The sequence below is a fragment of the Martes martes genome (genome assembly GCF_963455335.1).
Source record: "Martes martes genome assembly, chromosome: X".
Taxonomy (NCBI): Eukaryota; Metazoa; Chordata; class Mammalia; order Carnivora; family Mustelidae; genus Martes; species Martes martes.
Window position 1 is genome coordinate 86727112 of NC_137897.1, and position 23526 is coordinate 86750637.

At 39.6% G+C, this 23526-nt stretch overlaps 1 protein-coding gene across 1 annotated transcript; it reads left to right on the forward strand.

Moving 5' to 3' along the window:
• Positions 1-2984: 2984 nt before the first annotated feature.
• On the forward strand, positions 2985-4850 carry RTL4 (retrotransposon Gag like 4). The gene has a single exon (XM_080795877.1). It carries the CDS (start codon positions 3235-3237, stop codon positions 4240-4242), a length of 1008 nt encoding a protein of 335 aa, XP_080652003.1. The 5' UTR covers positions 2985-3234; the 3' UTR covers positions 4243-4850.
• Positions 4851-23526: the final 18676 nt, after the last annotated feature.

The following is a 23526-nucleotide window of genomic DNA, read 5'->3' on the forward strand; positions in this document are numbered from 1 at the left end:
CTTTAAGTCAAACTGAACATAAACACCAAAATGGCCTTTAAGAGTTTACTAAATTTATTTTTGCCTCGTTGTTTTTGTAATTGAGCACATGGCAATCAAGTAGAAACTTAAACATATGCAGTTTTATGTTAGACCTGGTCCATGCTCACTAGTCTGATTCCCCAAACCTGTGCATTTGAAGTTCCAGCTTAGTTTCTGCTTTATCTCCTTAAGACTGAGGTCTGGAACTCCTCCAGACTGGCATGCTCTACCCCAGGATCTGCTGGGACAATCTGATAAAGGCCACTGACCTCTAAAAGGAGAGTAATTTCCAAAACAATAAGGTGAGAGAGATTTTCTTTGAGAGAATAAGAAATTACCATTGACAACGGTGCCATTGTATGATTTGCATTTGGGCAAATGCTTATAATTTTGGCAAGTGTTTCACCAATGCTACATAATTAGAAAAATTAAATGCTCTGCAACCTTGAATATACAATTCTATAAAGAAACAGGAGACCTCTACAGTATTCTGGAATTGCTGAGGGTGGAGGGAAAGGACAGAAGGCAGGAGCAAAGAAAGAAAAGTTATAATCACACTCTTCCAACCAAAAGAAGAATTTGGTAGAGAGGTCTATACCTCTTATTTTTGATTCTGAAATCAAAGAGCTCTCTATAACAGAGTTATTTTTTTCATTAATTTGATTTCAAATCTTACCTAAACTGACATGAACTTAGTCTTTGTCTCTTTTAGTATGAATATTCTGACATTTTTTCCTACATTTTTCCTGAATAATTAATGGCTTAATTATGGGATGTTTTCCCGGAACCACTGGGAGTGTTATATAATAAACAGTACAAACTCTGTGTTACCTTTCAAAAATTTTTAAAAAATTAAATTCTAAAACACAGATAACAGACTGTGGACCTAGCAAAATGATAGCTAACATTTATGAATCATCTGCCATCTGCATGAAGATGTGCTAATCTCTTTTCATCTCATTTAATACAACAACACTATGAGGAAGGTATTAAAATCACCTCCATTTTAAAGGTTGAAAACTGGTTCTTGGAGAGATTAAGTAACTTTCTAGAGTCACATGACTTTTAGCCAAGCCAAGATTTGGACCCAGGTCAGTCTGACTGTGGAACCTACAAGCTAAATTCTTATACTCCACTGTCTGGGAGAGAAGAACAGTTCTGAAAAACAGTGTGAGCTCTCTGGACTTTATGCAGAAGTATATGCCACCTATTATTCAATGTCATTTGAGGGCCTCCTACTTCCAAATATGTCCCCTTCCCCATTCTTACTTCTTGTGATGTTATAATATGGCTTTATTCCTTGTGGTTCATCTGGATGGCTTTCTCACAGGGACCACCAACATCAGAAATCCTCTGGGCAGCTTGTTAGAAGTACAGATTCCTGGCATCCACCCCAGACCTATTGAATTGGAATTGTTGGAGAATGGGACCAAGTTGTTTCTTATGCACATTAAAGTTTGAGGAAAAAGTGAATGACTTGAGAAAGGCCAATCATTAAACCTCATTAATTAATTAACATCTTACTTTTCAATGACACCTAGCTGGATTGAGAGAAATAAATTCGTGAATGGGCACCTGGAAAATGAAAAGGTAGACTAACTAGAATGGTGAGATATGGGAAGGAAGGAAGAAAGAATATGACAATATCTGCCTTCTTTGGCAATACGCAACAACGAAAGAGCCTCACCAATGATATTGTTAGCTGCACTGGAACAATCTTGAGAGCATCTCTCTGCCACTTAGAGCATCTATCTACTATCTCATTGATACCACAACCCTCTGATGTTGACAAGTTAGTCAACCTCATTAGAGGAAAGAGGAAATTGAGACCCAAATGAGTTCTTTAATGTCATCCAACTGATTAATGCCAGTGTTTGGGTAAGTTTCTGGCCTCTAATCTTATACAGTTTCAATCCTCCAGTAATCTCTTCCATAGGTCCAGAGAGGAGGAGCCATCAAATAAAACCTAGAGAATCAAGTCCTACACTCAATGGTGCACATTTTTGCCCACTAGTGACCAATTTATATACAATTAAATGGTATGCTACACAAGGAAAGGGCAATGAGAGGACTTATACTGCAGAATAGTTCAACTGATATCCCGTATGTTTGGGGTTTGTTTTTTAACTAACAGATTCCTTTATTCTCGTTATCAATGCAGGGATGACTACTAAACATTTTGATCTTTATACTTTTAAGAATATTCTGTTCTTGTTTACTAATTTCCCAACTTCACCTCTTCATCTTGCCTGTGGTATGTTAAGCCTCCATTACAGCCAAATGTGACCTTATATAAGGACTAGGAATCTAAAAAACATGGATTAACTACCACCATAGTAATCAGATCACTACAGAAATGTAGGCTAGGGTTGGGGCATTGAGGTTCAAGTCCAACCAGTGATTATTCCAGTTAAGCTACTTGCTCTCTAAAAAAAACTTTTCTCAAATTTCAATGCACATTTGAATCACTTGGCAAATCTGTTTAAGTGGAATACTAATTCAGTAGGTCTGGGTTGGGACCTGAGAGTCCGCATTTCTAACAGTCTCCTGGTGATGTTGATGGTGCTGGCTCCCAGATTACATTTTAAGTAGCAAGGGCCATGAACCATCATCATGCCCAAGTAGAATGTACAAATTAACATATTTGTGGTCCTGGAGGAAGTGCTGTTTCTGACAGTAGTACGGGTGAGCATGCCAGCTCTGATATTAAGTAGTTGTGCGACCTTGGGTAAACATCTTTACCTTTCTGGGTCTCTTTTTTCTCATTCATGAAATTATGAGTTTGGCCTGGATAATCTTTAATAATAATAATAATCTCTGATAAAAAAGAGATACTTTAGAATCAAAGGCTTAGTTCAAGGGTAAATTTCCCCCTATATTACAAGGAAAGGGAGTGGGGAGAGAAATATATGACTTTTGTATTTGTCTTCTTAATTCTAATTCTCTATGTGTCCTAGGGTAATTTATCACTTCTGAATGTGCAGAACATTGGCATTCTCCATGAGAAGAGTCAACATTGAATAGTGGGCAACAGTTTTGGCATCTCTCCAATTCATCTCTCAGTGTCCCCTTGTGACTGCTTCATAAGTAGCAGTTTTGGCTACTTGCTCATGACACTATTTTTCTGATAACAGAGGAAACCTACTGTCTGCCCATTGGTTTCCAGTACTGTCACTCAATTCTACTTAGTCTCACTTGATTTCAGAAGATCCAATGGAGAAGTACACAGAATCACCACCTACCTTGCAAGTAGAGCATTCCTCCCTTCCGACTGAGAATCTGATTCTACAGCCACAAATACAGCATCTAAATGAAGAGGGCTCTGATCTGAGGGGCCAAGTCACGCCTACCCTGGCTACACTGATGATGTCGGTACCCCGCTCACTTGAACATCTCTCTCAGTTTCACCATGACCCTGCCAACCTCTCAATATTTCTTGCACAGTTGACAACTCTCAAGTTCCCCAATCCTGCAGATGATGTCCAAGTCAAGTTCTTTTTTGATTACCTATCTCAGAAGATGGAAAGTTGTGGAGTCATATTTGGGCCTGACCATAGCACTCAGCAGAAACAATATGAGAACTTTGTTTTTGAGCTCCAGCAATCATTTGGTGTGTCTACAAAACAGGAAATAGACCCTCTGAACAAAGAGGACAACTCCTCTCAGCAAGATGCTTCTACTTTCCAGAACCTTGCTCAAAATCTGAGCTATAATGAAACCAATCAGAGTGATCACTTCCAAGAAGGACTATCTGACTCCATCCAGGATGATTTGTGTGGCACAGATATGATGGACAACCTTCCAGACCTGATCACTCAGTGTATTCAGTTGGACAGGAAACGTAGTGACAGGCCAGAACTTCTTCAGTCAGAGACCCAGCTCCCAGTGTTGGCTTCCATGATCCACCACCAAGCCTTTTCCATCCCCACAGACCTGCCACCCAAGGAAGAACCTATACAGTTGCGTGGAAGCCAGCCACCACTCACTCCTGCCAAACGAGCCCGCCAGCAAGAAGCTCAGTCGTGCCTCTACTGCAGCCAGGCTGGTCACTTCACAAGAGATTGCCTTGCCAAACGTTCTCGAGTCCCAGCAAGGAGCTCAGTCGTGCCTCTACTGCAGCCAGGCTGGTCACTTCACAAGAGATTGCCTTGCCAAACGTTCTCAAGCCCGAGCAAGGATAAACAATCCAACTCACCAGTAAGAGAACAGGTCACATTGTAAACTTATCTCCCTCTCACCTCCAGCCTTAAAAATGTATATCCTGTCCTAACATTTAAAATACAGGTGAGGAACTGTGATACCACTTCATAGACTGTCATGAACTCATGTGCTTCTGGAAATTTAAATAACTAGATTTTGTTCATTTGGTCACCCATCACCAAACCAAACCCAACCCAACAATGATGAAAACAACTCACAGGCACTTTCTGCAATTGGAACCAATTCCCCAAGAGTACTGAAAGTCTGTAGGTGAAAGTCTAGCCAGTTTGAGCCAAATGAAAACAACCCTGGAAGTGCACTGAGAAACCCATTCCTTCCAATGGGTGAGATCTGGGTTGAGTTTGTTGGCTTAAGTCTTCTGTGCCTAAGATTGGGCCTAAGACTTTCACCCTAACACTCATCCATCTGTATTATAGTTCCTTGTTGGTTTAGGACCCTTGAATTCCTGATTGCATTCCATATCCTACCAACATTTTTCTACTGGAAGCTGAAACCTGCTCCTACCTATTGACTAGAGTCCAGCTTCAGTACAAACCAATCTTCATGGAAACACAGCTCCACTACTATTCCATACAGCTATGTATTTTGTTGCCATTTAAAGACCTCTACTTGCTAAAAAAAAGAAAAAGAAAAGAAAAGAACGAAAAACAGAAAGAAAGAAGAAAAGAAAGAAAAGAAAAGAAGAACACCCTGGATCTCTTAACTACTGACAAACCAGATGGCCTGGCCATTTGAAGACTGATTGGAATTGTTGGTCTATTTCCTTGAGAACTAGCCCTCCAGGCACATACATGTTTTTAGCCAAGCCCAACTAATTCCAAGTCACTCCCCTCTTTCCCAACAACCTACTTCATGTTATAGCATGTCTAATGGCCAAGTTTAAATGGTCTAGGATAATGACCTCTGAAAAATATTAACGAAAGTTGGGGAAGGAATCTTCATCATAATTATTATGTCTACAGCATCTATTCTGTCTTACCTGGCAGGTAAGGGAACCTGGTTAAATAAATCTCCACTGAAGACTTAGGGTCAGTCTTTGTAGTAGCTTCTGACTCTAGAGGTCTCAGTGTGGTCACCATTTAGGATCACGACCATTGATATTGAGCTCTGTACCCTTACGGATCTCCTCTGGGGATCCTCATTTAGTTGAGAATCTTGAAAAGCAAATAATGGCAAACAACTTTCTGAACCATCCCATCTGACAAATCCTGGGGCATGGACATCAACACCATTGACAAATAAATCTTAAGAAGAAGTGGGTTTGATTGCTTGTGTTGTGCTCTTCACACACAGGCACACACATCAGCTCTTTGTATGGATTCCTAATGCTTCTGAACAAAAGTAGTGTCATGTTGGAGAGACACAATTTTCTAAACTGTTAAAGATATCCAGTAACAATTGATGCTTGCTAGTAATATTCAGTCCTCTGTTCCCTGTTTCTTGGTGCTGATGTATGTTCCCATAATTGATTTCCTGAAGAAAGATCAGTAACTCCATATTCCCTAGCAGCCATCAAGGCCTCTCAGAACATGAAGTGTTATTGTACTTTGTCCTTGTTCCTGGAGAATTATGCTAACTTTGACAATACTTAAACACACTTAGGACCTTACCACTTTCATCCTATAACTAACAAGTAGATCATTTTTCCCATCAGTGTCTCACTAACCACTGTGCCAATCCTAATTTGCATTCACAAGGGGTCTCCTTTATTAACGGCTTGCTATACATCCACCTTACTCCATATGTTCTCACAACAAGAAGACTGGAATGTACATATTCCAATTATTCCAAGAAATTCCCACTGTGGTACTGGGATTGTAGGAAAGCCTCTAACAAGTAGATTTATTTAAACTTTAAGTGTCTCTGGGATTACCTGGAGGTATCCTGATCTAGCACCCTCAATTCTATAACAAGAGAGTAACCCAATAGCCTTCAGTCACTTTCCTTACTGACTTCATTATGGTCTTGGAATGCTTCATCACCAATCTTTCCTTACCTTGGGGACACAATTTGTCATTATGTCCTCTCTCACAAAGATGCATCACCTTAGTTCCTGTTTGGACCTTCTCTCTGCAGCAACATCACCTTCTTCTCCAAGAAATCTTCAGATTTCATAGCCTCTTGGAACAGATAATTAGTTCTGGGCTACTAAACCTCCCATTTCTAGGAGCCCCTTGTTGAGGAATTCCCAGTCAAGGAATTCTTGTGTTCTGTGTGATACAATCCAACAATCATACTGAGCATAGGGATAGGATACTGAGATAATGCTTTACTGTCTACTAGCTAGCCAGCATTGTGTTTAACATTTGAAATTTTTGTTATAATGACGCCATCCACTTCCACTAGAACAAACTCATTATTTAGCATAAAGAGAGCTACACAGATATCAGAACTTATACCAAAGTGAACTTCTCTGAGAGTGAAACTAAAATCTACTGAGAACAGATGAGATGTAACCTACTTGGTCATGTAGTCTGCAACTACAAAGGCTTGGGGAGTCCCTAAGTCCAGTCAAAATTGTAGTTTTAGGAAGGCAGATCTGCTACATGATTGATGACCATCCAGCAAGCTAAGGTCTAATCATTTTATAAGTCTGAAGAAGGAATTGTTAACAGGAGAATAGTCTTTAGGGAGTCTAGAAAAGGGGGCAATTAAAGAGCCATAGGGTATTCTCTCCAGACTCAGAGAGGGGATGTTGACCAATATATGATTTGCCAGGTCTATATACAGTAGGGTGGAGGCACCAGACCATACCAACTTATGTTATTAGCCATTCAGATTGCCACCTAACTCCCCTTGCTGTGACTCTATGTGCTAAGAAGTAATCTGATTGTAATTATGTTCCCATATAAACTTTGTTATGAGGAGAAAATTTGTTAATCAGCTGACATGAAAATTCTAGCCTATTTAGCAGTTAATTCTCATTATAAATAAATAAATTGGTTTTGACTTATACATCGCTTTTTTTGTGGGTTTTAATAGGATCAATCCTCCAGATCCCAATCACTGATGAGTGCCCTGGGGGAAAAAAAAGATTCTCATGATGCAAAGTCAGTACCACAGTGTAAACCATAGTGAGTCCACAGAAGTTTGGCCTCCCTGGGAGCCTTACATCAACAGTCATCCTCCTTTTTAAAATCTCTCTCATTTGTCTACAGCTGTAATAAAATTCCAAAATGTCTATGGTTTTTAATTACTGCAGTTAACTCCGTTCATACCCAGAACCATGGTACCTGCCATAAGTACTTTTTTTTTAAATTTTTATTGTGTTATGTTAGTCACCATATAATACATCAATAGTTTTTGATGTAGTGTTCCAAGATTCATCGTTTATGTATAACACCCAGTGCTCCATGCAATATATGCCCTCCCTAATACCCAGTACCAGGCTCACCTATCCCCCCACCCCTCTCCTCTCTAAAATCCTCAGTTTGTTTCTCAGAGTCCACTGTCTCTCATGGTTTGTCTCCCCCTCTGATTTCCACCCTTCACTTTTCCTTTCCTTCTCTAAAAGTCCTCCATGTTATTCCTTATGTTCCACAAGTAATTGAAACCATACGATAATTGACTTTCTCTGCTCAACTTATTTCACTCAGCATAATCTCCTCCAGTCCCACCCATGTTGACGCAAAAGTTAGGTATTCATCCTTTCTGATGGCTGAGTAATATTCCATTGTATATATGGACCACATCTTCTTTATCTGTCTGTTGAGGGGCATCTCAGCTCTTTCCACAGTTTGGCTATTGTGGACATTGCTGCTGTGAACATTGTGGTAACACCAAGGAAATAACACCAAGTTAACTCCAATTAATTACTTATAATATTACACAGTTTGGTCTAACCATTAGAATATATGGTCGTGGATGAAGGCATAAGGCATGATTATAGACCTGAACCCTGGACAAGCACCTCTAAGGAGGGAGGAGTATATAACTGTCCTAACTTTCACCACTTCTCTTCTGTCCAGATGGCAGCACATAGGGTCCATGCTGTCACTGCCTTAATCTCCATCCAGGATGGGAAAACAGATATCACCCCTTTATGGACTCTGGAAGATCTTTTCTACCCAGCACTAGAGAGCCTATGACCACATTAGTCATTCCTGAAACAAAATAGAGCATTTAGGTTATAACAGCATTTTGGCAAAATCTAACACACATGCCCTTGAGAAAGCTCTGGGAGCTTAAGTCATATCCATAAAGCCTTCTACATTAGTGAGTATGTTTCATTGTCTCCCTATGAAATTTCAGGTCTCACTTAGCCAAGAGAATGGAAAAACCTTCAAAGGAGTATAGTGTCATGGATCCTCAATATCATCTTCATGCAAGATTCACTGCTCACATTTTAAAAACAAAAGTCCCAGAAGTGAATTACACTATTTAGTAGAGTCAGTAGAAAGATCTTGGTGCCTAGACCATGCTGTCCAGTCATTGTTTGCCACTATAACTTTGAGCATTTATGGACTAAATTATCCATATCACTTCCTGGTATTGGTTTTGATTCTGGAGTTTACTTGAACCTGCTTCCTGCACACTGATTTCTAGTACATATCTAACATGGCACTAGTTCTCTTGTTGGTCCAGTTCAGCGAAAAGCTTAGTTGTAACTGTATTCCATCAACCCCATTTGCTTCATAGTAACCCAATAGAGAACCTTGTAAAATTTGTTTTCCCTTTGAATGGAAGACTCATCCCTTTGGGCATAAAGTCTAGTTTTGTGCACATCTAAAGAAAGGGAACAAACAGTTGGTAAATGCCTACTTTATGCCAGGCCCAGTGTTAAGAGCTTTAATTTGTTAATGATACTCACTTAAGTTCACATTACTAAAAATAGAATATCCATTTCTGGCATTTAGTGCTCACCACACCTTTATAAGGTCAGTGTTATAAATCTGATTTAAAGATAGTGGGCCCTCATGCATTCACCCCACTCTTCAGCATGTCCTTTCTAAATCTTCTCCAGCTCTACTCTGTATTTAGTGAAGGACAATCATTACAAATGTATGCAGAATTCCAGGTGTGGACACAAAATAAATTTGAACGAGATAACTTTTTTTAAAATTACTGATTTTAAAATGACATCCAGTAATTCTGGGGAATTTTTGGATTTCATCAGTATCTTGAGAGAAGAGTCATTGTGGACCCTCCCCTGAAAGCTGTACTTCTCTTTCTTAAGTTGTATTTGATGACACAAATCCCAATGCTCTAAAAATATAGTTGGAATGTTTTAATAAATACGTATCCTTAAAACAACACTGAAGTTTACCTTTCTTCCCTCTCACAGGTTTTCCTACAGTTTTCCCCCAATGATAATAATAATAATAATAATAATGGCTACAATTTACTGACCACTTAACTATACACATGTCAGGCATTATACTCTGATTTCTGTGTATTTTCTTTTTCAATTCTCACAATGACTCTTTTATATATCTTTTGTTATTATTTCTATTATGCAGATGAGGAAATCAAAGTTTAAAGTAATTAAGAAAAGTATCCATGGACACAGAATTAGTGAGTATGAGGTAATACTCAAATCCAGATACATCTAACAACAGAGCCCATATTCCCACATAGTATATTCCTACCCATCTCTAACAGGATTCAACAAACTACCACCTATGGGTCAAATCCAGCCTACTGTCCATTTTAAAAATAAAATTTTATTGGCACCCAGCCAAATGCATTTATTTACAAATTGTCCATGGGTGCTTTCATGCTAGCACATGTATGGCCCATCAAACCAAAATTACTTACTATCTGGTCCTTTACAGAAAAAGTTTCCTGATCCCTGATCCACAACATATTAAAGTATTAAATTAGACTGGCCTTTGGGGCATCTCACCATTTATATCTCCTTTCAAATGTCGTATTTATCCCTAGTTTTTTGTTTCTCACTTCTAAATTAATCCCATGTTCATGATAAAACAATGGGATTTTGGGGGTGCCTGATTGGCTCAGTCGGTTGGGTGTCCGACCTTGGATTTTGGCTGGGGTCATGATCTTGGGATTGTGGGATCCCGCCCTGCATAGGGCTCTGTGCTCAGTGTGGAGTCTGCTTTTCCTTCTCCCTCTGCTTCTCCCCCTACTCTCTCTCTCTCTCTCTCTCTCTCTCTATATATATGTGTGTGTGTGTGTGTGTGTGTGTGTGTGTGTATTTCTCCATCTCTGGAATAAATAAATGAAATATTTTTTTAAAAATTTAAAAAAATCTAATGAGATTTTGTAGAGGCTTGCATAGGATGTTTTGGGTAATCTAAATAAATAAATTCCATTGGTGCCCTTTTATCAACATGCAAACTTTCTGCGTCAGACAACTCCAAGAGATTGTCTAGGTGTGGTTGTGGGGGCCATTTGCTGTTCACCTCCCAGCAAGCATTCTACTTTTGCCAATGGACCCTAATTTTCATATAGAGACCCAACTTCTTTCCCACTTTAGTCCACCTTCCTGGTTGGAATTCCACCACCAGCCCTAAGACCCAGGTGTAAATCAATGGTCACACAGCATTTGTCTGGCCACTGTGACTCCAGGTGTGGACTTGTGTCCTAAACTTATCAATCAGAGTAAATTTTATGGTTTTTCTTGGAAATGCTGGAGAAGTTTTCTCATTTTTTCCTAGTGGAATGGGATATGGAAAGATAATCTGAATTACTGCTGATAGCCATCTCTGAGTAATAGGAGAGCCCATTTAAGAAAACAGACATTCTGGGGGCTCCTGGGTAACTCAGTTAAGTGTCCAACTCTGACTTTGGCTCAGGTCATAATCTCAGGGTCATGAGTTCAAACTCCACATTGGCTGTGCACTGGGCATGGAGCCTGTTTAATATTCTCTCTCTCTCTCTCTGTCCCTCTGCCCTTCCCCTGCTCGCTCTCTCTCTCCATCTCCCTCTAAACAAACAAACAAAAAACAAACACAGTACAGACATCCCGAGGAAGCAGAACTGAGAGGTAGAGAGAAACAAAATCCTGATGATGGTTTTTTGAATCACTGAATCTAGCTGTGCCTGAAGGTGTTTAGCCATATGAGCAAATAAAATCTTTTTATAGAGGTACATTAGGTAGGGTTTTCTGTGTTTTGAATCCCAGAGTCATGACAAAATGATTTCACCTACTGAACCTAAACTATTTTAGCTTAATAGATCAATTTGAGTAATCAATGCCTACTAAGAGGCGGGAAAATTTCTTACATTGCATTGATATGGTATTGGGCAATCTTATGCAGTCTGCCCCACTTTTAACCCTCTAATACATAAATTCCCAGCTTAATTCCTGAAGGATATTTCTCCTGGATGTGGGACTTATGGTTGATAGTTCTTTTCTTTCTGGCAAAGGGCACAGAAAGAGGAAACAGGAGCTAGGGAAAGTAAACTTCCCCCTCTGAGGGTTTTTATATTGGCTTTAAGTAGTTGGAGACCTGATCTTTAATCTTGTACTGATTGCTATTGAACTGACAAGGATTGTGACACTGCTTTATAGTGATATCTCACTGGCTGAGGTGTTTACCCCGTTTATTCTCCTGAGGACAGTGTTAAGTAAATCAGTACAAGTGGCTAAGTCCAGACATGCTGGCCTGGGAGCCTCTGTACAATAGCATTTTATTAATACAAACAATTAGATTTCCAAAATACAGTGCATTATTCCCAGGCTAGCATAGCAGTCCCTGAGCCCAATTCAGTGCTAAAGCAGGAGAAATGGTTAGTAGCCTTAGAATGCCTCTTATATATACAATTTTCTTGCCAAAGACTGGGAGCCTGGCCTTTTATATGTCCTCTAGATTTCAATCTAAGCACTATCTTTGTAATTTAGACTCGTGACAAATGTTTTAGAAATACCACCTCAGTGGGAGTTCCTTTCCCTAGGAAAAATTAATGCACTATGTATTTGTCACAGGTGGGAATTTTAATAGACTTACTGTTCATTTGGAAAATGTAGACAAATTAATTTTTGACGGCCCCAAGGCTGGTAAAATTACCACATATGTCAGTGCCTATTTTTGATATATGGCCTTGATTAACACCCAGATGCCTAGGGATGCAGACTGTGGAAAGTGAGAGGTGAGGTGGAGCCTGACATCTGCATTTCTGCCATGAGCTTTATTTGTGGTAACAGGTTACAATTCAAGCAATTAATGCACACTGAGAGCCCACTATGACTGGGAGGCAGAAATGCCTATGACAAGTTTTCTGCCTTAACGGGGTTTACAACCATGGCAGGGTTTATGAGGCCTTTGATGGTGATGATAGGTATAATGAAGAAGGTCAGAGTGACATTGAACTGAGTGCTTATTGTTTGCCCAGTAATCTGCTTAGAGTTTTACAGACATTATCTCATTTACTCCAAGAATGCTATGAGGTATGCACCGTTATGTCCATTTTGCAGATTCAGAAACACATGTAGAGCCATTAAGCAATGACACCGGGGTCACAAAACCAAGATTCACCCCTGGGTTTCCCTGACTCAACAACATCAATTTTTAACTACTGTGATATAAATAACTAATCCATAAGATGGCCCATAAGATAAATCTGAAAGAGATCTCCAAAAGTCACCGATTCAAATATTTCCCAGACTGGAAGGACTTGGGGGAGATGGAAGCCAGTTAGTGATCCTAAAAGAACACTGGATGGCAGTGGTGAGGCCAGCACTGTGCTCTGAGAATTGATGCAAGGGAGCAAGGCAAGGCAGCTTTCCTAACTTTCTGTTTCCAGTATTGTGTCTAGGTTAGCTTCTCCCAACCAACAAGGAGACTGGAATTCACATACTTCAAAATACTGGCTGACGTCAGCACTACTAGAAAAATAAACTTCAGATTTGAATTTGGTAGACAGGACCTTCCACCTCATTTCTGGCCATTCTTTGGACAATCACTTATAAAGCAACTATGGGCAAAGCATTGTGTTAGCTATATTTAGAAAAAATAGAGATGAGTAAGACTTGGTCCCTATACTCAAATTATTTCCTAAGGCAGAGGTCAACGTTTTTTTTTTTTTTTTTAATTTATTTATTTGTTAGAGAGAGAGCGAGCGAGCACAGGCAGACAGAGTGGTAGGCAGAGGCAGAGGGAGAAGCAGGCTCCCTGCGGAGCAAGGAGCCCGATGTGGGACTCGATCCCAGGACGCTGGGATCATGACCTGAGCCGAAGGCAGCTGCTTAACCAACTGAGCCACCCAGGCGTCCCAACGTTTTATGTAATGATTCAGATAGTGAATGATTTAGACTTTGAGGACCCAGTAGTATCTTTCAACTACTCAACTCTGCCATTATGAGTCTATGCTATGAGTTCTATGAAATGAGTCATAGAAAATGCATAAGTAAATGGACCAATAGAATTTTATTTACAAAAATAGGCAGTGGGTGAGAGTTGGCTTGTGGGTCAGAGTTTGTCGACTTGTCTTCTAAGGCATGGTTTTTAACCTTGGCTGTACATTAGAATCACTTGGAAAAGCTGTAACAAATGCTGTTGTCTGAGTCTCACTCCTAAAGATTCGCATTTAACTGGTCTGTCATAGAGCTTGGATCAGGACTCTTAAAGATCCCAGATGAATCTAATGTGCTGGTAAGTTAAGAACCACTGCTTTAAAGGGCTTGGCTCAGTACTCTTAAAGGTCCCAGATGATTTTCATGTGCTGGTAATATTAAGAACTACTGCTTTAAAGGAAAACAGACTTGTTATTAGCCCTAGTATGAAACATGGGCCAGAATGAAGGTGTGAACAGGTACCATGGGAATGTAGAGAAAATAAATAACTCGTTTCAACCAAGGAAGTTAGGGTAGTCTTCCTGGAGGAGAAGGCACATGAGTTAGCAAAGGGAGAAAAGGGCAGTTCAGACAACATCAGCACATTACTATTACTACTACTATTACTATCCGTATTCATCTGCAAAGCTGTTGTCTAGGTGATTTATATACATTAAGGCACAGAATTGTCACAAAAACTCTCTGAGGCAGGCATTATTGTCATTTTCTTTCTTTTAGAGGAAACTAAGACTTAAAAACAGTGAGAAATTTGCCTTTGGTCACACAGGTAAATGGCTGAGTGGTCAAAGTGCCAGTGTATACATACAAATGTGATAAAATAGGAAGTAAATCACAAAAACCATAAACACTGAATACAATATAGTTGTTACCTCTGGTGGCAACAAAGGGAACAAAGGGATAAGATAGGGAACACATAAGCAGATATAAGTTTCTAGGTTGATGTCTTAGTATTTTTTCCACTGGGCAGTAGGTTCACAAGTGTTCATCATTTTGGCTTTATCAATCAATCAATCCATGTGTGGGCCAATGATGGCGATATATCATGATATCTAACAATAAATGATATAATATATATTATGACATAATATGTGTTGTTAGATACCATTGTATATTTATATCATGCATATAAATATTTAAATAATCCAACTGTGTATACCAGATGTAAAAAAGAGAGGAGAGAGAAGAGGGGAGAGGGATAGGGAAAGAGACAGAGGTCAGGTTGGAGAATTGGGAAGATTTAAGAGGAGGAATTATTATTATTATTTTTTTATGTGACAGAGAGAGAGAGATCACAAGTAGGCAGAGAGGCAGGCAGAGAGAGTGGGGGAATCAGGCTCCCCGCTGAGCAGAGAGCCCAATGCGGGGCTCGATCCCAGGACCCTGAGATCATGACCTGAGCTGAAGGCAGAGGCTTAATCCACTGAGCCACCCAGGCGCCCCAGGAGGAGGAATTATTTAAAATACAAAATTCCCCACTCACCTTTGGCCTCCAACAACTCTTCATTAACCCTAGCAACCTATACAGTCACCCTAAGAGTAGGATTATCAAGCTCAGTCAGGCTTCATGTCCCTGAGAGGTCCTTGTGCCCTGAAGGATTTTCATTAAGTCTGGGAGGCTAAGGAAGGAGTGGGTCTCTCAGGCTTGTCAAATTGTCCTGTACTTCCTTTTTGCTGCCAACATTGAGAGGAGGTCCAGGAGGAGTATTTAACAACATTGCTTCCCGTGGTAACCCAGCTCTACCTTTCCTCTTCCTTTCATGCTCCTACTTTCCCCAAATGATGACAGTTATCTGCTTCCCTTGGAGAAACAAGGGTGACTTTGAGATACACGGTAATTTGACCCAATACTGCTTACCTACCTATTAGCTTTTGTCATAGTTCCTTTCTTTCCTTCATCATTGTTCTGAGAACAGACCCTAAATCTAGGGTCCTGAAACAAAAACTATGAAGAAGCAGTGGCCAGGGACAGTCATCTTTCTTATTTCCCCATTTGATATAGTGTTCATAACAGACATCAAATGACATAAAACTGCAGCAACTTTGTGATGAGGCATTTAAGATATCTGAGAACTTTCTGGAAATGGTCCTGGGTGAGTCGGCAAAGCCTTACAGAAGGCTCACAATCTAGTGGGCTTACCTTAAGGCTTGCCACAGCAGGGTTGTCGTTTCTTCTTTAGCACTACCTGAGCTGTTTGAGGCACAAGCCCTGCCACCACTTCCCCTTCCCCCATTCAGTGGCTCTGGCGTTCTCACTCCCCTACTGCTACTTCTAAGTCTTAAGTGTTTCCTTCTCACATCTCTATTTGTTTTTCCTTCTTTTTGTGTCCTGATTTTTTTTTTTCTTTTCTGGTTCTTCTTCTTTTTCTTTTCATTTTTCTTTTCTTTTCTTTTCTTTTCTTTTCTTTATTTCTATTCCCATCCCCTATAGCATTCCCCACTCCTTTCTATTTCTGATTTCCTCTCCCCTGGCATCTCTCTGTCTCTTCTTTTCCCATCCCCTTCCCTCCCCTTCCTTTTCCTCCTCCTTCTTCTCTCCCTCTCTCTGTTAGCATTATTTTTAACAGCAAAGCATCTCCATCCTCCATATTTCCATTCCTCTTCCAATTTCTCTTATTCAAAATTAAAATGGAAGGGAGCCCAATCCCCTAGACTACTAATATGCAGTGGGAGATTTGGAACAGTCAGCCTAGGAGCTACCTCTACTGGAATCCTCAGAGGGTTATATTTTAGCAACAGGCACACTAAGCATGTATGTAGGTGTGTGCGTTGGGGCCATGTTGTGGGTGGAGAGTGCTGGACTGGTAGAGCTCCCTATGTTTGCTTCATCACCAGCCCCAAAATGCTGGATCTGGAGCCCATTCCAAGGCCAAATATGGTTATTGAACAGATGTCCCTGAGATAGAGACAGCCAGTAAGCCAAAGCAAAGGGCAACTTAATTCCCCAAGGAATCATGGCAGGGCAGACCATCTTTATGGCAAGGTTGGGGCAGGTCAACCAGTTCAGCACAGGAAAATAGCTGGTGGAGAGGGAGTATATGCAGTCCTCCTTTATCTGCTTAGCAAGTAAGGGCCAGGCCTGAAAATGGCTTGCATTTCTAAATGAAGTTTATTTTGACATATGGCCATAACCCATTTAAGGGATCTGTGGACATACGCGTCCTAGCACACTCAGATGCCAGGAGATGACCAGAAGAACAAGAAGCCAAGCAGTTCATGGACACGGGGAGTTACTGAAGAGCCTTTAGGCACCTCACTTCTCTGACCATTGTCCCCGCCCTGCTTGGATGGATCGGTTTGTACAGAACTGTAGCAAAAGGCCTTAGGTTAGAAATGAATTTTACACCTGAATTTGTGTATTTCAGTTGAGGTTGCTATAATTTAAATCTAATTGAATATTGAGCATACCAGATTCACAAATTATTATATTAGTCTTAAAGGCTAATTGCTATGACAAAAAAAAATCTGATATCTTAAGGGACTTGTCATAGTAAAAGGTTTATTTCTCACTCATTCCATACCATCTTCATACCATAAGCTGTTAGGCAGGCTGCCTCCCACAAGGTATTTCTGGGTTCCAGTCTCCTCCCATCTTCTTCTAGAGCCTTGATGTTCTCTACTAGAACCTCTGCATCCAACCAGCATACAAAGGGAGCAGAAGAGGAGGACAAGTCCAGTCTTATTGGATGCCAAAGAAGAAAACACAAATGAAAGTTGGTAGTAAAAATTTCACCAGTCTCTGTCACAGAGTTGTAACAGAGGGGCCTGCTCGTGTGTGCGTGTGTGTGTGTACTATAAGCAATTAGCTCACAGTGACATAGCATACATATATATTTAATCATTGACAGAACTGGAATTTGAACTCAGATGTACCTGACCCTAAATACTACTACTACCACTACTAGTTAATATTTGCTGAGCACTTACCATGTTCTAGGTATTATTCTAAGTACCTCACATATGCATTAAAGTCATTATCCTCACAAAACCCAGTTGCAGATAAGTGCTACTATTATCCTCAGTTTATAGATGAAAAAGCCAAGACCGAGACAAGCTAAGCAAAAAAACTTGTCCAAGGTCACACAGCTGCTAAGTGATGAAACCAGGACTAGAACTCATGTTCTTACCAATATTTTGTGCAGACACTAGTCTATGTGCATCTGAGAGCATCTAAGAGAGAAGATAGTTTTGGTCCTGGAAGAAATTAATTGGCTTCTAGTTGAGAAGCTAGGCATCCACATATGATATATTCAAATAAAAATATGATACATTATGTTTAGGGATAAGAATGTGCAGTTATGTTAGTATTATGAGAGGAGGATTCATGAAATTGGTAGATTAGACTAGTATTTAGAAGGTAGTAGGTATTGGGGCACCTGGGTGGCTCAGTCAGTTAAGCATCTGCCTTCAGCTCTGGTCAGGATCTCAGGATCCTGAGATAGAGCCCCATGTCAAGCTCCTTGCTCAGCAGGGGGTCTGCTTCTCCCTCTCCTTTTGTCCCTCTCCCACCTCATTCTCTCGCTCTTAACTAAATAACTAACTAACTAACTAAATAAATAAAGTGTTTTTACAAAGAAGATAGTAGGTATTGATAATCACAGTTTTAATGTTTCTCTAGATTGTGGTTTATAGATTTACCTCTTATAAACAGTGTGCTGATATGTCCTACTGGGGGACAGTAGCAACTTTCTCAAAGGTGAAAGGATGCAGAAAGTTATAAAGTTTCCTGACAAGGCAGACAGGAAAAATGCCACTTAATAAAACTTCCTAACTCTTAGGTATATAGCCCAAAGAATTGGGAAAAAATATGCAAACAAAAACATATATATAAATGTTCATAGCAGCACCATTCAAAATATCCAACATATGGAAACAACCTAGATGTCCATCAAACAATGAGTGGATAAACAAAATGTGGCATATCCATACAACGAAATATTATTTAACCATAAAAGGAATGAAATTCTGACACATCCTGCAACATGGATAAACTTAGGCCAAGTGAAAGAAGCCAGATCCCCAAAGGCTGCATTTATTTTATTTCATTTATATGAAATACACTGAATAGATGAATCCTTAGAGATGGAAAACTGTTATTGGTTACCAGGGGCTAGAGTAAGGGAGAAATGAAGACTGGCTGCTTAATGGATATGGGGTTTCTTTTGGGAGTGACGAAAATGTTCTGGAAGTAGAGAGTGTGATGGTTATACTACATTGTCAATGTACTAAATGTCACTAATGGTAAATTTTATCTTATTGTGTTTTTCCATACCATAAAAAAGTCATAACTCTCACTTATACTTACAAAGAGGGACTTTAAGTGATTTAAAAATAAGATCTAAATGAATTCTTAAGGATGTTATGCTATGTGAAATAAGCCAGTCACAAAAAGGCAAAAACCTTATGATTCTACTTATCTAAAGTATCTAAAGTACTCCAACTAATAGGAAAAAAATAAAAACAAATAAAAACAAAAAAGAATGATTTTACCAGGGGCTGGGGGAGGGGAAAATGGGAAGTTGTTGTTTAGTGGGTATAGAGTTTCAGTTTTGCAAGATGAGACAGTTCTAGAGATCTGTTGCACAACAATGTGACTATACTTAACACACTGAACTGTACACTTAAAATGGTTAAGATGGTAAATTTCAGATCATGTATTTTTTACCACAATTAAAATAAATTAGAATACTTTAAAATTTAAAAATAGGTGGGGTGCCTGGGTGACTCAGTCAGTTAAATATCTGCCTTTGACTCAGCTCATGATCCCAGAGTCCTGGGATCTAGCCCTGCATGGGTTCCACTCTGAGCTCCTTGCTTAACTGGCAGCCTGCTTCTCCCTCTCCCTCTGCCTTCGCCTCCCCCTGCTGGTGTGCTCACTCTCTCTCACTCTCTCTCTCTCTCAAATGAATAAATAAAATATTTTAAAAATTAAATTACAATAAAAATAGGAGAAAATATATATAAATAGAATCATGGGTGGAATCTTAGGGATTCCGGCTCTACTAGAGTTTCCTACAAAAAAAAAAAAAGATATTTATAGAAAACCTTGAGGTCTAGTCTTTCAGAATAAGAGTTATTTGTCTCACCCCATATTGTTGATGTCACCAGGGACCAGGCAGTACCCAGAATTTTCTAGATATATGTTTATATTTTTGTGTAACTAATGAGGAGCTATGGGTGAATTTATGTGTGAACCGCCTACTGGAACTTTAATGGCTGAAAAGTCTCTTTTATTTCCCTTCCTCTTCCCTCCTGTTTCCTATGTGTTGACTGATACGCTCAGATGTTCTTCGACCAAGAGAACCAATGAGCAAAAACTGATCACTATTGTTCCCTATGGGTTATCCTGGTAAGAAATTTAACTGCAAGGACTTGAGGGCAACACTATTACCTTATATGATATGTGAATTCCAATAATAGAGGCAGGTGGAATCATTAATGATTGTGTACATCCTATACAAGAAGACCCACCAGAGAGCTACTAGCCTGTCTGCTGGGAGGTCTGTCACATGTTGTAAAGAACAGAAAGACTGGTACATTGCCCAAGATGAAGTGCCAGGGAAACCATGTATGCTTTGGAGCTCAGCCACTTACAATCTGTGTGAACTTGAACTTGTCACTTAATCTTCACAGGCCTCAAATCTCCCATCTGTTAGGGATTGTACTTTGTGGAATTGTTTTGCAGATGATACAATATATGTGAAGGACTAAGCCAGATTCTGGCACATGGAAAGTAGGCAGTAAATGTGAGTTCTTTTCTCTGCACGAAGTTGGCCTTTACCTGCAGGGAGAGGGACTCAGAGGCCATAATCCAACAGATCAATTGAGTCCAGAGAGCCACATTAGTTTCCTTCTACCATAAAATATCTAACATCCACATTTACCTCCCAGCCTGAGTTGGAAAACTTTCTTAACTATTTCTCACTTTCCATGTACATTCTCTCTTGCATAAGAACAAGTTCTTGCTTATCCAGTGAATTCAGAGCTATATGTATTCTCCCCTCAATTCTCTCATACTCAGGCTTTCCAATTTTTTCAAGCCTTCTCTCAACATAGTCAATATCAGGATTTTCTCTCACACCTTTTTGTGTCATGTTTATGCCATCCTTTCCTGTTCTTCAAATGGCTCCTGCAATTGACTTTCATACAGTCAAAACTTAGTGCAAAATCTCCTTGGGTACTATCTTTTCCAACAGGTAAGCCCCCTTCATAGTCACTCTCCGCAAGCCTTCAATTTATGCAAAATGTTCCTTCTTTGCTTCCATGGATCTAGGTTTGCATCTGTGTCCTTCTTCCACATTTTTTTCCACCATGCAAACAGTTATGCTACACAAACATTACCATTTGTCTAGATGGTAGGTGTCTCAAGGGCAGGAATTGTGATTGATGGTTTATCTTCCAACATATGAAATAGATTCCTATATACACAGAAAGCCACTTGTGGAAAAACATCTCTGGGAGGCAAGCAGGGAGTACACAGGTATTTTCAGTGCAGACATGGATCAGACAAGAGAGGCCAATTAGCGCTCAACAGCCTAAATCCTAAAACCTCACGCTTTTTGCTGCCATCACTTTGCAGACAAAACATAGTCCTACCAGCAGTGGATTGGGGAGGGAAGGGGAAGGAAAATTACCGTGTGCTGGTGTCCTCCCCCTAAGTATAATTCAAATGCAATGAGGTAACAATCTCAATCTCAATCTCAATCTCAATCAGAAGGAATTTCTCTACCCTGACTAGGCAGTTATGTTCTCTTGAGTGAGTTAGTCTTTTAACTTCCTCTTCTGTACTGTGAGGATGATAATAATAGTATCTACTTGACAAGATTTATCGTGAAGCTTAAATGACATGTAAACCAATTAGTACAGGGCCTGGTATACACTATCTACTTAACAAGTGTTAATGCTGCTGCTGTTGTGGCTGATATTAAGACAACTTGCTTTGAAGAAGGACTGTCTCAGTCTTATACTGAAAATTACCAACAAGTCTATCATTTCAACCAGACTACTATTCTGCCATGCAAAATGAGCACATATTAATCCTGGACTAACTTTTGGAGTGCATGTATAGGATAAGCTATCTCTCTGGGTTGCCTCAGAGGGATTATAGTCAAGAGGCATTGTTAAATGTGTATCTGATGGGATGGTTGAAAAGAATGGCTTCACTAGCTCCCAGATACCCTAGCTGCTGGCTGTGGTACATAGTCTCGCCTTTCTAGACTCTGAGTAAGATTCAGAAACTCCATTGTGGGAAATTGACAAACTAACCCAGGCATGTAAGGTCAGGCTCCCTTAAGCACATACCAGATTTCTTTCTGGAAAGAACTTAGTGTATGTAATTCAAGCTCTTTTGCCATTTCAGGTAAGATTGAGATTCCAACGAAGCTTAACATAGCAGCTTAATCAAGCATGGTCTTGGTCCCTTAGAACTTTCCTCTTCGAGGGAAAGTGTTCTCTGTCACCTTGGTTTTCTCTTTACAGCTTATACTCTCTCCACTCTTCATTATTATTTTGTATATAGTAGGGGCTTTTTAATTATATACATAGGCAATACCAAAAAGCCAAAACTTAAAATCCATAAGGTAACTTCCTAACACAAACACTACCACTAATTTACTCTGTGTCCTTCCTGCTGCTTTATTTTGCTATGCACTGTATTGTATGTTGCTGTCATGCTAAAACAGTGTGATGTAATAGGAGGTAAATGGGCTGTGGGGTCAGATAACCTGGGTTTAGGTCTTGATGTGTCACTCATGAGCTATATCAATTTTGGCCTACTTTCTTAATCTCTCTTGGCTTCTATTTCCTAATCCACATCATGAAAGTGAATAATGTCTACTTCATAGGGCTGTTGTAAAGTTTATGGGTGATAACATATATAAAGATGCTCAGCACATAAAAGGGACTTTTCCTATGTTAAAAATAAAACTGCAGGCCCTGTATGGTGTCATTTAGGTTAAGGCCCCATGTTGGTAAACTAATACTTAATACATAACCTAACTGCTGTTTCAGGCTCCCAGAATGTAACCTTTAACTGCTTACCATGGAATTTCCTGTTTAGCACTAGGAATTTTACTGATACACCCCTTCCATTCCCCTTAGGAGTACAACCTTGTTTAAAGCAATGGATTCTTTACCAATAATTTCCTTTTTTCAATTCCTTTTCCACTTTAAAAATTTTCCCTTTTCCATAGCTCTTTGGAATTCCTCTCTACCTGCTAGATGGAAAGCTGCCCAATACATGAATTAACTTAAAAAGCCAATTACATCTTCAAATTTTATTTGGTTGGATTTTTGTTATTCCACTCTCCAGCATGCATCTTTTATCATGTACCTAGTAATTTTTATACAAGGACCTATTGAGTGCTATGAATTTTTGTTGTTGTTGATTTGCTTTATTCTTTCACATACCACCATATTTGAACTCTTGTCACCTTACAATATCTGTCTTAATATCTGGCAGAACTGGTCCCTTCTCATTCTTCTTCCCTTCCCCACCAATGTATCATTGTTTGTTTATTCTTGTAAATTGACAAATAATGTTATTCAATAAATTAAATAAATAATTTAGGTTAATAGTTAAACATAGTAATCTTTTTTAATTTTTTTTTTTTTTAGTGTTCCAAGATTCACTGTTTATGCACCACACCCAGTGCTCCATGCAATACGTGCCCTCCTTAATACCCACTACCAGGCCCTCCCAACCCCCACACCCATCCCTCCAAAACCCTCACTCAGTTTGTTTCTCAGAGTCCATAATCTTTAATAAATATAAAATTCTTTATTGAGGGAGGGGTAGAGGGAGAGGGAGAGAATCTTAGCTCCACACCCAGCACAGAGCCCTACTCAGGGATCTATCTCAGGACCCCTGATCATGACCTGAGCCAAGGTCAAGAGTCAGATGCTTAACTGACTGAGCCACCTGGGTGCTCCTCTTTTTGTTACTCTTTTAATTTGTGTGAAATTGCAGTCAAATGGCAAACATTTGGCATCAGATAAGAATCTTTTTCAATATTCTGCACATTTAAACT

Coding starts and splice junctions, on each gene's coding strand:
- RTL4 (XM_080795877.1), top strand. CDS start 3,235: ATGGAGAAGTACACAGAATCACCACCTACCTTGCAAGTAGAGCATTCC.